General features: G+C 40.0%; 1 protein-coding gene across 2 annotated transcripts in view; it reads right to left on the minus strand.

The window, feature by feature from the left end:
* Positions 1-1,180: 1,180 nt before the first annotated feature.
* The window catches only part of GLCE (glucuronic acid epimerase), a 105,446-nt gene continuing 90,386 nt past the window's right edge, over positions 1,181-16,240 (minus strand). For both annotated transcript variants that reach the window (XM_003413804.4, XM_064267331.1), the window contains exons 2-4: positions 13,170-13,762; positions 11,861-12,106; positions 1,181-3,149 (exon numbers count right to left, since the gene is read on the minus strand). In XM_003413804.4, the coding sequence (XP_003413852.1) occupies positions 2,125-3,149; positions 11,861-12,106; positions 13,170-13,749 (1,851 nt within the window). In that variant the 5' untranslated portion in view covers positions 13,750-13,762 and the 3' untranslated portion in view covers positions 1,181-2,124. The remainder of the gene's footprint in view (positions 3,150-11,860; positions 12,107-13,169; positions 13,763-16,240) is intronic.

Genomic DNA, 16,240 nt, shown 5'->3' on the forward strand with positions numbered 1-16,240 from the left:
ACACACCTGGTATCCGGGATCTGCATTTCCATAAGCTCCCCAGGTGATTCTGAGGCACCCTAAAGTTCGAGAACCACTGGTTTGTACTGACAATGCTGCTCTAGGCTCATCTCACCCTCTAGAAAATTCCAGGGTCATGAGAAAAATCAAGTTGCTGCTGCAATGTGGCAGGCAGTGCGACACCATCAACGGTGAAAGAGCAATGCCGTTTCTAGACCAACCTGCCTCTCCGGCTTCAGTGGACAAGGACGGCCGCATTGTTAAGGCACTGGTATTTGTCACAGAAGCAGTACCAGACTCTTCTCACTGAGCCCCCTAATCCGAGTACCAGTGTGCAAACACAAAGCAGAAGAATGGACCACTGAAACAAGAACAAAACAATTACAATGAAGAAAAAGGATTCTCAGACTGGAGAAAGTTTATCTTTGAATGTTGGCCTTGAAATTTTACGAAAAAAAGGGAGTCTTGATACTCCTGATGAGCCATCTAATGTACAAGAGCTACATAGGGCAAAAGTGAGGGAAGAATCTATAATTCACAACTATTTTGTTGTGGGCAAATAAAAAGTTGTGGTCACAGAAATTGGGAGCTGAAGCTTACTTTTCTATGGCTAGTTTAATAGTGTCTTCAGTATAGATTCATATCTTCCTTGCTCCTGTCCCTTGTTTTTCCCCCTTCTGATTCTAAATCGTGTGCAGGCAAGCAAGCCCCTGGCTCCAGGTGTGCACTGATACAGGTCAAAGGTAACTGCGTTGTGTGTGTCAGACTCAGTGCCCTAAGTGTGGGATCTCATGTAGAAGTTAATCTGTAGAAGTCATAGTGTGGGTTTACCACACTGTCATACATTAAAGCAAAAGCCAGAGCAAAACCAATCCCCTCAGTTTTAACTCAATGCCCGAAGCCCTACTGCAGACACTGCCCATGGTATGAGGGCTATGAACCCTATTTCCGTGAGGTATAGTAGGATGTGTGACCTACACAATGGTCTGATCACACACACACAGCCGCTGCAGTAGCGCCCCTTCTATCCAGTAGCTGGAACAACTGAAAATCACAGCTGCAAAGGAAAAACAACACACAGGGTCAAGGGTTTGGAAAGCTGATGACCAAGAACAATCAAAGCAGGAAAAAACCCTGCTATGATTTTTGTGTGTAATATCTGACTTAGTATTTTTCTTTAAAAGGGAAAAAAAAAATCATCAAAGGGCAGCGGTAAAGGGTTTATCAAAATTATTAGCTCCTTCCCGCATTTTGGCTTGTAATAAACCCTACCAAATAATGGCACACCGCAGTGGACAGGGCTCTCAAGTGTAGTCTGAGAGGAAATACAGAATTCTAGACGATGACAAAAACAAGCCATCACAACAGGGCGGGGAAAGGGCAGGATGAGTATCGACCCTTTACTGATTGTAGGTCAAGTTTCATAAAACAGACATCTTTGTAATTCCTTGTGCAGTCTCACACGTTTCGTTTTAGTTGTGCTTACGTTACATGATCGCAAAGCCTGAACACTGGTTGTGTTTTTAACTTACACAACATTTTAAAAAAACCATAAATTCAAAATACTCTCCATATATATAACAAATTGAACAAATGCCACAAATGTTCATTTGTCCCCAAGAAATTAATCTATAGAAAAGAAACGTCTTTTTAAAAAGTTGCACAGTCCACTATCCAGGCTACAAGTACGTATTTACTGTATCACAGCACATTACTTTTTTAAAGTCTGCAACATAAATAGTCACATTTTAAAAGGGCTCCGTACTAAGTTGTCAGGTACGGGCTAGACAGTTGGCCAGTATGGCTACTCGCCATTATCTTTCCACTGAGAGTGACTGGACTAGCTGCGGAATCACAGAGAGTGAGAAGCAAGGTAAAGGAAAACACCTTTGTTCGGCCAATTGACTGACCACTTTTCTGCTCTAAATGCCACCTACATTTCTAAACCCCCAAACCATGGAATGCAATTATCTCAGAAGAATGGATTTAAGGATCACTTATCACTTTGATGTAATCCACAAAACCCCAGCATACAACTGTTTAAAACGCAACAATGCTTTGCTGAGAGAAAGCCCCGAGGCTTCTGGGGCAGCAGAGGCTGAGAGAGGACTTTGGTTGTGAGCTCTAGTTGTGCTTTGCCCTGCTGCCTTTCAGGTAGCTTTTCCACCTCTTGACAAATTCTTTGAAGACTGGGGACTCGTCAATGGTACTGAGTAGCTGCAGCTGATTGATGTGGGTGGTATGATAGTCCCAGCGGGCCAGGTTGGGAGCAATGCCGAGCATGAAGTGACGGAGGTCGTAGATGGTTCCTGAGCCAGTGTCGTACAAGGGCAGCATGGCTTTAAGGGATTCCATGCCGCGCTCATACAAGGCCCTCGCTTCTTGCCCCAGTTTTTCCCCTGCGGTTTCCTTTAAGTCATACAACCCAATTAAAGAATACATAAAGCCATTTAAAACAAAAGAGCTAGGTGTGGTTGGATATTCTTCATACCAGTCATGTTTATTCATAAACACAGCTTTAACTCCATGCTGCTCTGACAGAAACTTGTAAGGGGCTGTTGCCCTTAAAGCTGAATTAAGGAATACATGGTCTTTTGTTAACAGGTAGGCCCTGACTAATGTGGAAATGGCTTGCCCTTGGGCCATCGCAGAGTACCACCCTGGCTCTAAAGACTTGAAACCTTCCCCTAACTTCCGGGTTACCATAATTGGCCAGCCACCTTTCTCATCCTGGTTCCTCACCAGCCAATCACTGGCAGCGAAAAATGCGGCCATGTGTGCTGTGGTAGAGATGGTAATGTTGTCCAGGAATCCTTTTCCTTTTGCAATCAACCTAACCACCTTCCTGGGCATTATTTTGGTTGGCTTGACAGCTTTTGTGTTGGAAAGGCCCACACCTTTCCTGAGGTCAGTAACCAAGTCCCTGGTAACTGTGCTCCATGAAGTTCTGGGTCCAATGCCATAGTATATGTCTCTTTCTTTAAAAGCAATTAGCTGGGTATTTGAGACATAATGTACAGTGAAGAGCTGATTCTTTTCTGTGGTCTCTAGAACCACAGACACACTCCCATTTGTCAAGAACTTGAGATCAAATGAGATAATAAAATCTTTCGTGTTCCCCAGTTGCAGAGACACACCATCACTGGTTTCTGTAGGGGAAATACAGCAAGAAAACACCAGTTAGAATAGAAGCTCTTTCATGTATAAAATTGAATTCTAATTCATCCTTGATAACCACTGACTATCCAAAGTTAACACTTCAGTTTTCTGCGTGTCAGATCATTACTATTATTATATAATTAAATTAACCATAAACAAATGACAGACTTGGTGAGTTCATGATGGCCTGTGAGCATTAGGCCGAGGCTCTCACCTTTTGCCTTGCCTGGGTTAAGAGCAAATGGCTAAGAGATTGTTAACCAAACTGCCTTTTCTAGATCTAATGCTGGCTGATCAACAGTCAATGACTGTTCTAGTATATTCACTCTGCAAAAAAAACAAAAAACAAAAAACCTAACAGCTGGCTTAACACATACTATTACAAGAGAAAGGTTAGAAGGAAAGACTGGTTACTCATGGATTTTAAATTGATTATTTAGTTAACATTCAATCTGCATTTACTGTGTGTTAGGCACTGTTCTCCACCACCCTTCTGTCAGTACGCTGTGCTGTGGTGGCTTGAGTGTTGTTACTATGCCGTAAGCTACACTACTGGTATTTCAAATCCTAACAGGGTCACCCATGGTGGATGGGTTTCAGCAGAAATTCCATACTAAGGCAGAACAGGAAGAAAGGCCTGGTGACCTACTTCCTAAAACTAACCAATGAAAGCTCTATGGATAGAACAGCATATGGCTCGATAGAGCGCCGGAAGCTGTGCCCCCAGATCGGAAGGCACTCAAAATACGGGTGGGAAGAGCGCCTTAATGATCGCGTAGAGTAAAGCCATCAGGACTTTCCCCTGCTGATGTGGCATGACTCAGAATGAGAAGTATCAGCTGCAAACACCCATCAGTCATTGGAACAGGGAATATACAAAGCATGAATCGAGGAAAATTGGAAGCCACCAAAAATGAAATGTAACACTTGAAGACTGATATCCTTAGGCATAAGCAAGCTGGAATGGACTGACATTGGCCATTCTGAATCCAAAAGCCCCATGGTCTACTATGCCGGGAACGACAAACTGAAGAGAAACGGTGTTGTATTCATCATGAAAAAGAACACCTCAAGAGCTATCCTGAAGCACTACTCTGTCAGTAAAGTGCAAATGCCTACAAACAAGACCAGTTAATACAACGATTATTCATATTTATGCACAAACCATGAAAGCCAAAGATGAAGAAATAGAAAATTTTCATGAACTGCTGAGATCTGAAATTGATCAAATGTGCTTTGATCATTACTGGTGATTGGAATGCAAAAGCTGGAAACAAAAATGAAGGATCCGTAGTTGGAAAATACAGCCTTGGTGATAGGAACAATGCTGGAGATCGCCTGACAGAACACTGCAAGACCAATGACTTACCAGAAATATATTTTCTTCAACATAAACAATGACTATACATGTGTGTCTTAGTCATTTAGTGCTGCTATAGCGGAAATACCATAAATGGATGGCTTTAACAGAAATCTATTTTCTCACAGTCTAGTAGGCTAGTAAGTCCAAATTCAGAGTGTTAGCTCCAGGGTAAGGCTTTCTCTCTCTGTCGGCTCTGGAGGAAGGTCCTTCTCATCAACCTTCCCCTGACTAGGAGCTTCTCTGCACAGGAACCCTGGGTCCAAAGGATGCGCTCTGCTCCCAGTGCTGCTTTCTTAGTGGTATGAGGTCCCCCACTCTCTGCTCACTTCCCTTTCCTTTTATCTCTTCTAAGATAAAAGGTGGTGCGGGCCACACCCCAGGGAAACTACATTGGATCAGGGATGTGACTTTAGTAAGGGTGTTACAATCCCACCTTAATCCTCTTTAACATAATCTAATCTTGCCTTGTTAACCACAGGCAGAGATTAGGATTTACAACACATAGGAAAATTGCAATCACAAAATGGAGGACAACCACACAATACTGGGATTCATGGCCTAACCAAGTTGACACATATACTGGGGGGACACAATTCAATCCATGACAATGTGGATCTCGCTGGATGGATTAGACAGGAAATCAAACTGACTACATCTGTGGAAAGAGATGATAGAGAAGCTCAATATTATCAGTCAAGATAAAGCCAGGGGCTGACTGTGGAATAGACTATCAATTGCTCATGTGCAAGATCAAGCTGAAGCTGAAGAAAATCAAAGCAAGTACATGAGAGCCAAAGTACGATCTTGAATCATTCCATCTGGATTTAGAGACCATCTCAAAAACAGACTTGATACACTGAACAATAATGACCAAAGACCAGAAGAGTTGTGGGAAGAAATCAAAGACATCATACATGAAGTCATTAAAAAGACAGGAAATAAGGAAAAGACCAAAATGGATGTCAGAAAAGACTCTGACAATTGCTCTTAAGCACAGAGTAACTAAAGCGATTGGAAGAAGTGATGAAGTAAAAGTACTGAATAGAAGATTTCAAAGGTGGCTTGAGAAGACAAGTAAAGCATTATAATGAAATATGCGAAGACTTGGAGTTAGAAAACCACAAGAGAAGAACACGCTCAGCATTTCTCAAGTTGAAAGAACTGAAAATTCAAGCCTTGAGTTGCAATACTGAAGGACTCTAGGGGCAAAAAAATTGAGTGATGCAGGAAGCATCAAAAGATGATGAAAGGAACGCAGAGTCACAGAACCAAAAAGATCTGATTGATATTTAACCATTTCAGGAAGTAGCGTATAATCAAGAATCCCTGGTACTGAAGGACGAAATCCAAACTGCACTGAAGGCGTTGATGAAAAACAAGGCTCCAGGAATCGGCTGAATACCACCTGAGATGCTTCAACAAACAGATGCAACACTGGTAGCACTTACTCTTTTATGTCAAGAAATTCGGAAGATAGCTACCTGGCCAACCGACTGCAAGAGATCCATATCTGTGCCTGTTCCAAAGAAAGGTGATGAAATGGAATGTAGAAATGATCAAACATTATCATTAATATCACGTGCTGGCAAAATTTTGCTGAAGATAATCTAGTGTATGCAGCCATACATTGGCAGGGAACGGCCAGAAATTCAAGCTGGATTATGTGGAATATGGGATATCACTGCCGACATTAGAGGCATTTTTCTGAAAGCAGAGGATACCAGAGAGATGTTTACCTGTGTTTTATCGACTATGTGAATGCATTCAACTGTGTGGATCATAACAAATTACAGATTAACATTATGAAGAATGGGGATTCTAGAAGACTTAACTGTGCTCATACAGAACCAAAACATGGATCAAAAGGCAGTTGTTGAACAGGACGAAGGGATACGGCGTGGTTTAAAATTGGAAGGGTGTGTGGCAGGGTTGTATCCTTTCACCTTACTTATTTAATCTGCATGCCGAACAAATAATCTAAAAAAAAAAATCTAAGAAGTCAGAATTAAGAAGAACGTGGCATCAGGACTGGAGAAAGACTCATTAGCAACCTGCAATATTTGGATGACAGAACCTTGCTTGCAGAAAATGAAAACGACTTGAAGCACTTACTGATGAAGGTCAAAGACTAAAACCTTTAGTATGGGTTATACCTGAACATCAAAGAAGTGGAAATTCTCACAACTGGACCCAGGACATGATCATAATTGAAGCTGAAGCTGTCACTGATTTCATTCTACTTGGATTAACAATCAGCATCCATGGAAGCAGCAGTTGAGAAACCAAATGATGTAATAATACATTGGGCAAATTGCTACAAAAGACTTCTTCAAAGTTTCTAAGAGCAAAGACGCCACTTTGATGACTAAGGTGTGCCTGACCCAAGCCGTGGTCTTTTTAATGGCTTCATATGCATGAGAAAGTTGGATAAGGAAAAGGAATACAGAAGGATAATTGATGCATTCGAACTGTGGTGTTAGCAAAGATTACTGACTATACATACCACAGGCTGCCAAAAGAACGGACACATCAGTCTTAGAAGAAATACAATCAGAATGTTCCTTAGAGGTGAGGATGGTGAGACTTTGAATGGCTTACTTTGGAAATGTCATTAGAAAAGACCAATTGCTAGAAAATGACATCACATTTGTAAAGTAGAGCGCTAATGAAAAGGAGGGAAATCCTCAATGAAATGGAATGACATAGTAGCCGCAAAAACAGACTCAAACATACCAACGATCATGAAGACGGCACAGGACCAGGCAAGGTTTCCTTCTGTTATACACAAGGTCTCCACGAGGCAGAGCCAACTCCACGCCAACTAACAAGGCACTGTTCTAAGTGTTTCACACGTATTAACCCATGTAATCCTCCTATCAATTATAAGAGGAAGGTGCTATTATTATTCCCATTTTATGGGTGAGTTGCTGAGACAAGGAGAAGTTAAACAACTTGCCTAATGTACAAAGAGAGTAAGTGGTGGAGCTGATATCTGGACCCAGGTTGTGTAGCCTGGTTCCAGGGTCCATGCTCTTAATCACTATTTGATGCTGAAAATGATAGGTTTAGATATTCATGAAGTTAGGAATAAAATTTCTAGAAATTAAGCAATGAGCTTATGTATTAAACAAAAAGCTAGGGATACTAGAGGACAAAGCATATGCTTTAGAGTAAAAAAAAAAAGTTAGATTTGAATTCTTGCTCTACCACTTATTAGCTCTGAGGTCTCCAGCAAGAGTTACCTCTTCGAGCCTCAGTTTCTTCACATATTAAGGAGAGAGAATATCTGGCAAGGTAATCATAAGGGTAAAAAAAAAAAAAAAAAAGTAATAACCTGGCATGTAGTACAGAATGGTAGTGATTATTATTATTATTCTGAAGTCACTGGCTTTGGAGGCTGATAAAACAGTAAAAGCTAATTTTATCTGGGAAATGATCAAATACAAAATTTCTCTTATTTCTCTTGCGTATCCACAGTGCGATGACGACTGACTCTCATAAAGACGACTTCCTGAACACTGCTAGTTTAGATCTACCAAGAAAAGAAACTGAGCATATTAAACACAAACAGCAGCAGCAGCAACAACAAAAATACATGTGGTACACATTTTAAAATACTAAAGGTCAATAGGAATATCTTCATCTTCACAGAGCTTAAATTTTCAAAATACATTCACATGCATCATCTCATTTGATTCTCACAGCAACCCTCTGAGGCTGGGGGGGAAATCACCATTTCCATTCTAGAGCTAAGGAAATAGAGGTGTTGCAAAGTTCAATCATTTGCCCATGGCCAAAAGCCACGTTTCCTGGACCCAAGTTCAAAGACTGCGAAAAAGATAAATGATACTGGAAATGGAATCCCCATGAGAATAATCAAACAGAGCTGCTTTGAGGAGCCGTTGAGGAAATACTTAGTGTGCCACCAGGAGCTTGACAGGAAATGTGAACTGATGATAGTCTATATAGTGTGATCAGCTTGGAGTTTAACTCTTGTAACACTGGATTGTACCACTGTGTGCATTATTTGGCCCAAGGCTCTTAATTACTTCATTGACAGAACAGTTATGGAAACTGAATCAAGAATGAGAACGTCTTTGATAGACTTATTCATCAAATGATGCTTCGGATGACTTTTTAAAAATGATTTCAGAAGTATACTTCCAATACAGGAAAAACCCATTTTATCTGGCAAAATGTCAATATGCAAGCTCTCCGTAAACCAGCCATTCCTCTGCATCTTTGAGAAACGTGGAAGCTGATGTTCAGTACAACATCCCTGAAACACTGCAGGACTGTGAACTGACTTAGGAATCGCCCAAGATTAAATTATATTCAGCAGAGCAGACTGAGTGCTACTTATTTTTTTATTCGTAGGGTAATGCCTCATTTATCAGACAATATTATTAACTATGACACCAATTCTCACCAACCTGGATAACAGTGATCCATCTTTAGAAATCCAAATTAGAGGATGCTGAAGAAGTACCCATTTTCCTTCCAGAATTCCATTCTAATTTTCACCTTACGTATATAAATCTGATGAAACTATATGGTCCAATCAATCACCTTGTATATCATCAATAAAACAGATCAGTCCAAAGAAATCAGTAATGGATGATACCATGAGATGTAGCCTTTTTTCAAAACTACTAATTTTCCTAAAACCTTAACATCACCAGGGGGTTACTGAGCCATACAGGAGAAGCGACAGGGAAGCCATAATCCCCAGTTTAAATTAACCAACCAACAATCATAGTCTTCACAACGGTCTTATGAGACAGGCCTCTTAACTCCTATTTTATAGATGTACAGAGAGGGTCGATAGCTGCCAGCATCACTCACGAGGATGTGAACAGTGGCAAATGGATGCGATTGCAGTTGTAGCAACCAGTCTGGAAATATACCAGGCAAGGTGCTGAGCTCTACTGGAAGGTCTTAAGTTATCTGGAGACTGCTATTTTAAATCTACTAATAGAAAGTTGTGGGTTTTCTATTGTTTGAAATCTAGGACCCCCTCCTCTCTCTAAGCAGTTATTCCCAGGAGTGGCTGTTATCTGTTTATTTTTGGTATATGTACTTTAGGGAAGAAAAGGTGATAAACATTTAAGAACAGCCTTTAAATCAGTGTTTTTACACATAATACAAAGCATTTGCATTCATTCATTTAATCAACAAACTTACTGTGTGGAATGAGAAGAGACTCTAATCACATCCTTGCAGAACACTGAAAGATAAGGGTCAAGCTGAGGAAGACAGGCTCACAAGAAGCCTGAGAAAGAATAGCCACAGAGATAGGAGAAGGTAAGGACATGGAAACCAAGAGAAGAAGGTGCTTCAGGAAAGTGAAAGTTAATTTAAGAGGACAGGTATAAAGTTTCAATGCATTCAATTTTAAAATTAGCAGAAGAAACAAAACATTACCCAACAAATAATACAGTAAAAAATATGCTACAGACCCACGTTGTGTTCTTGTCCCTAGACAATTTTGTTCCCTTCAGGCAGAAAATTCAAGGTCAACAGCATTCAGGTCCTGGTTCTCCTGAGCCTCACCTCGCTTATGGCTAAGTCCCAATTCCTTCTTCACAACAATGATTCTCTCAATTTATCCACCATGAGGCCCAAATCCTCTAAAAAACAGCCCCATCTCCCATACCTATGCTTCAATAAAAACAACGCTCTTCTAGCAACAACTCTAGCTTACCCTCTCTGCTCTTTGTTTATCAGATGCAGCCCCAGGCACATTCAGCATACAAACGTAAGCACCCATTCACAGCCAGCACCTGCCGTGCCTACCAACAGGGAGTCTCGACCCGAGTAGCTAATGTCACACTGCAGAGTCACTGTCACAGCCAAAGTTTTCCATGTGCTGAAAACCACCTCAGAGGTTGCCTTACCTCTAGCTACTAGCTGCAGAATGAAGAGCTAAGGCAAGGATTCCCCTATCGGTATGTCCACACCTATTTTTATATTACTTGGGGCACCCAAAGTACACAATCAAATCTGTTGCTCTAAATAGGATAGAGATCAAAAGGTTATTCTAGAATACTTTCCAGGTACTTGAGATCAAGACGAGGGCTGCTGTTTTCTGCCTTAATCCAGACAATATTATTAATTAGTATAAAAATAAGCTCCTTGAGTACACCCAAAATCAAATGTTCTTTTGCTTAATTAGTGTAACCATCTCCTGCTGCAGTAACTACTCAGGTATGACAAGCTAAATATTCCTAAATGTACACATGTACCTTCTCACCCAGCAAGCCTACAGTTTTACAATAAGCAGAGATGTTCTGTGTACTGGAATATCACAGAATGCCATGGGAGCAAAGAAGTTCTAGCCACAGAATAAAAACTAAAGGTCACCCATTATTTGCACTGCATTAAGCACTCGTAAATCCATTACTTAAGGCCATCTAGCATGACTAGATTTGTATTGTGGCTTTCAAGGTCTGTGAGTTACACAGTCATCAATAAAGGACAAGGGGAGAATACAGAAGAGGTCTTATAACCTTTCTACTCTTTTTATATACCAACTGCAAGGTTGATGGGAGGAGGACCGGGTTCTGTTCTTGACAACATCTCTCCATAGAGAATTACACCCAAGGTGCTAACTGAAATCATTTCATTGTCTTTTTAAGTAATGGCCTCATTAATTCTCATGGATATTGATTAGAGGAGAAAAATGCATTACATCCTAATTAATGAGACTGTCTTAGTAAAAGAGGAAATGTTGCATAAAGTTAATTTGATTTTATAAATGATTTTATTAATGAAAATGGTTTTATATGAAGTTTGAGACAATCTTGTACATTAACCAAATTCAATATGGGAAACAGACTTAGTTTTGGTAATGCTATTTTATCCTGAAAAAACAAAAGCTACTAGTAAAAAATAGGCAAAGGAAAGGATGGCTTCCTCCAGAAAGAAAAATTTCTGCCTTAACGCAGAATTGTTTAAAAATTAAAGAATAAATATTGAACTGAAATATTAAATTGAGGGATTTCATTCCTGGGGGATAGAGATCCTTGGAGGGGGACACCAGTATACACCATGCGTTCACCCGGATCTTAACGTTCAATCTATGGCTTGGCTCTTCACACAGTAAATATTCCTTTTTTATAACCTTGAGTTTTTTACCTGTTCCTTCTTTATAACCTTGAGTTTTTTACCTGTTCCTTCTTTAGGGATTTTGCTTGGTTGACACCATTTGTTTCTCTATACGCTTAATATAAAAGGTCTGCTAATGTGTTTTTTAAAAACCATATTAAAAATTTCAAAGGAGTATCAAGTGCTATAAATCAACATAAAATTAGCAGACATATAAAATACGTAACTCACCGGGAGCAATAAACTGTTTAACGTTGGTGAATCTAGACCTATCAGCCACGCTAGCCATAAAGCAGCCCTTTGGCACAGCCCAGTCGTTTGGCTTGCTGTTCTTGTCCTTGTCTTCTGCTGTTTCATATACCTCTATGTGAGGGGGTTTCTCAGTTAGATTCTTGCTGTAATGACTTAACCCATACTGTGCAATCTGGATTGGGTAGAAATAGCCTTGAGGTCCCCATTGCGTAGACAATGGTACACCTGTAAAATAGAGAAACAAAATGAATAATCATGCAAAGACATTTACAAGCCTATTCTGAACACCACTCCCCACTGTTTTACTTCTGGGGAATGTTTCCTTTTCACATTGTTTTCATAATTACTAAAAACCACTACCAAATTAACCAGATATAGAAAACAAAATTAAGTATTCATTCACTCATTCATTATTTGTTTATAGACAGCAATGCACTGCTATAAAATATTTTTAAGGACTGACTTTTTATGTGTGTGTTACTTTTGATCATAGCTACAGATGCCATGTTTTGTAATCCTGTTTTATACCCTCAAATTTTACAAATTTAGATACACAGATAGTTACCACAGAGCTTTGGTCTATCTAGAAAATAAAACTCTGAAATTTTATGTAACATTTGTACTTATCAACACACACCTAAGTTATTTCCCCATTTTAAATGATGTACTTGAAAGTCAAATTCAACTTGGCTTTCTGATCAACCCGAGGTCTGAAATGCTAATTCCAAAATGTACTGATAATGCCCATAAGAAACCCCCTCTGCCCCAGGTTTTAAAGACCATGAAAGAATGGCATACACGGCAAGACAGTCTGTAATGGACTATATGGGTTCAGTCATTGGTTCACAGTAGATGGTAGCTATATATTGTCTTGTCCTGTAGGACTTTAAATCTCCCTCCAGGGATGGAACCTGGCTAATCTAGTAAAAAGACTGCTTTGGTATATTGATGGGCTCATTGAATGGTCTCTTTCCCTTTCCCGTCTCTTCTCAGAGGATAATAACTGTTTATTTTTAACATGAAATTTCTGGGAATGCTGTGTCTTGACCTTGCTGGTGATAATTTTAGATTCTGAGGCAGGTTAACTGAATAATCCTACTTGATCAAGTATGACCTTATTGCAGGCCTTCAACCACACCATCTACAGAGAAGCCCTAGGCTCAGATTTAGCCCGTTCCTCCCTGCTACATTAGAGTGATGAAAGGCCTCTTGACAGTAAGCTATGTACTTGCTGTATAATTAAAACAAACATTTTCTTATTCTTCAACATAATCAGACAGATACCAACCTTCAACCCCACTTATGCACTTGACTCTGTCTCGGACTTCCACGTTGTAGCCTTCAAAGGACATAAACACACCATCAGGGTGATAAGGGGCTCTCTGTGCATAGACTTTGGAATAGCTATGAGAGAACTCAAACCGATCGTAGCCATCATACTGAACCACCTTTCCATAAACGTCAAAGTATTTTTCTACCCAAGTGAATGGAAGAAAGACTTCATTCCCCTCACGTCTCCCTTTAATTGTATGCTCGTCATTTATGAGACAGTCAATTTCCTCATACTTGAGCCCTAACACCTTGCTTCCCCCATTGCCATTGAAGCCCCCCACAACAGGGGGCGCTTTCTGCTGTTCCTGAGGGAAAGCTTCCTCAGACTGTTTGGCCATGTGGTTCACATAGTTGTTACTCTCAGATGCTGCTGCTCTTTTCTCTAATCCATCTCTGAAGCCACTACTCAAGTGTCGTGGAAACTGGATTGCTTTGTCGCTGGAACACTTATTCCACAGAAGTACTGTGACCAAAGTGAAGAGTGCACAGATGATAATCAAAGTCTTATAGTTGACTCGAGCTGCCAAGCAACGCATATTCAGACCATACCTATGGAGGCAAGAAGAAAGATGTATTGTTGAAATTTCATAGGATAAAGTTTTTTATTTTTTATGTTGAACAACCATGCTAAGACAATTTTATTAATTGTATATAATCTAATCAGATTTAAAATGACTAATTCAAACTTCTCAACACAGACAAAGAAAAGATAAGCGGTTGTCTTACAACCTTCGGTAAAATGCTTAGTTAGCATAATCCTCTAAAGCAGAGCTTCCCAAACTTTCTGGGCTGGTAACCCCCTTGGTGTCTCAGTAATTTTTCATGATATCTCTAGCCAAAAGAATACCTAATAGTTACAATTACTAAGTAGTTGGTGGCAAACAACAAGTAACAATTTAGTAGCTGTTTTCAAAAAATAATACACAAACTGAAATAAAAAAAAAGTTTTCATTACATTCTTAATTATTAATGGAATGTGTTGGGCACTGCGTAACTTCTCAAACTCTGGAATCAGATTGGTCACCATTAACCTCATTTCCTATTCCACACTGGTACTTGCTTCTTCTCATAGCAACCGCAGAAAACCCAGATTTGCAAAGATACAGTATCATGAAGCTAATACTGAAACTGTTAACTACCTCCAGCCAGTAGTTCACGCAATGTTGATGTTCGATGCTGATGTTCAAGAGATGTCAAGTATCACTGTGTTTCCTTCCAAAATGTAAATGTGTTGGTAGCACCCCTCTGAGTTCTCTGTAAAACCTTGGGACATCCCAGCACACAGTTTGGGAATCATGGCTCTAAATTATGATCTTAGACAAGTTATTCAATTAAATACTTCAGCTCAGTGGTTCTCAAGCTCAGCATGAGAATCCCACTGAAGGCTTACTACAGCAGATTACTAGGCCCCACCAATGGAATTTCTGATTCAGTAGGTCTGGAGTAGTGACCCCAGAATTTTCACTTTTAATGACTTCTCAAGTCATACTGAAGATGTTAATTGAGGACCATAATTTGAGAACCCCTGGCCTAGCCCTCTGGTTCCTTAGCTATTGATTTAGATCACAGGTTTTCAAATTGTGTTCCAACAGAATCCTAGGGTCTTTCAAAGGGAAGGAGAGAAATGTAGTGAATGGAGCCCCAGGCCTCTGAGGCCCTCTTCAGCCAGATAAATTTTGCTTTCATCTATTTTCTGTATTAAAAAGTATGGAGACAAGAGCAACAGTGGAGAAATTGGGATCAGACAGACTTGTATCTAGACCCTGCATGTAACCTTGAGTGTTCTTTTCCTACTGTCCACAACTAGACTAGGGGCTTCATGATGGCAAGAGCCAGTGTACATTTGTGTATTCCTAGAACCCTGCACAATGACTATAGTGAGGGAGGGAATGAAGTGTTTGCTGAGAGAGAATACACAGTATCTAAAAAGGAAAATGACTTTCTTACGATGCCCTGTCATTCCTAGTATATCTAATGGTAGAAGACAATGCTGGGCTATTCATTATGAATCCCTAGTTGGGGGTGGAAGAGGCCGTGAAGAGAAATAGCAAGCAAAAGGACTTAAAAAAATTAAGAGGTCAGAGTCTCAGGTCTAATTTTATTCCGGTGGGCATAGAGCGAACTGATTCTGATATGAACCTTTGTATAAAATAACAACTGTAACATGAATAGTGCATACATTTCTATAGTGCTTTAGTTTTGTTTTTTAAACAGTTTTATTAAGATATACATTGAGAAGAATGGGAATTCCAGGACACTTAATTGTGTCATGAGGAACCTGAACATAGATCAAGAGACAGTCGATTCAAACAGAATAAGGGGATACTGCATGGTTTAAATTCAGGAAAGGTGTACGTCAGGGTTGTATCCTTTCACCATGCCTGTTTAATCTGTATGCTGAGCAAATAATATGGGAAACTGGACTATATGAAGAAAGGGGCATTAGGTTTGGAGGAAGACTCATTAACAACCTGCATTATGCAGATGACACAACCTCGCTTGCTAAAAGTGAAGAGAACTTGAAGCACTTGCTGATGAAGATCAAAGACCACAGCCTTCAGTATGGATTACACCTCGACATAAAGAAAACGAAAATCCTCACAACTGGACCAATGAGCAACATCATGATAAACAGAGAAAGGCTGAAGTTGTTAAGGATTTCATTGTACTTGGATTCACAATCAACACCCATGGAAGCGGCAGTCAAGAAATGAAAAGATGCATTGCATTGGGCAAATCTGCTGCAACAAACCTCTTTAAAGTGCTGAAAAGATGTCACCTTGAAGAGTAAGGTGTGCCTGACCAAGCCATGATATTTTCAATCACATCACATGCATGTAAAAGCTGGACAATAAATAAGGAAGACCAAAGAAGAACTGACACCTTTGAATTATGGTATTGATGAAGAATATTGAATATACCATGGACTGCCAAAAGAACCAACAAATTTGTCTTGGAAGAAGTACAACCAGACTGCTTCTTAGAAGCAAGAATGGTGAGGCTGCGTCTTACATACTTTGGATATGT

This window comes from Loxodonta africana, chromosome 13 (assembly GCF_030014295.1).
Source record: "Loxodonta africana isolate mLoxAfr1 chromosome 13, mLoxAfr1.hap2, whole genome shotgun sequence".
Lineage (NCBI taxonomy): Eukaryota > Metazoa > Chordata > Mammalia > Proboscidea > Elephantidae > Loxodonta > Loxodonta africana.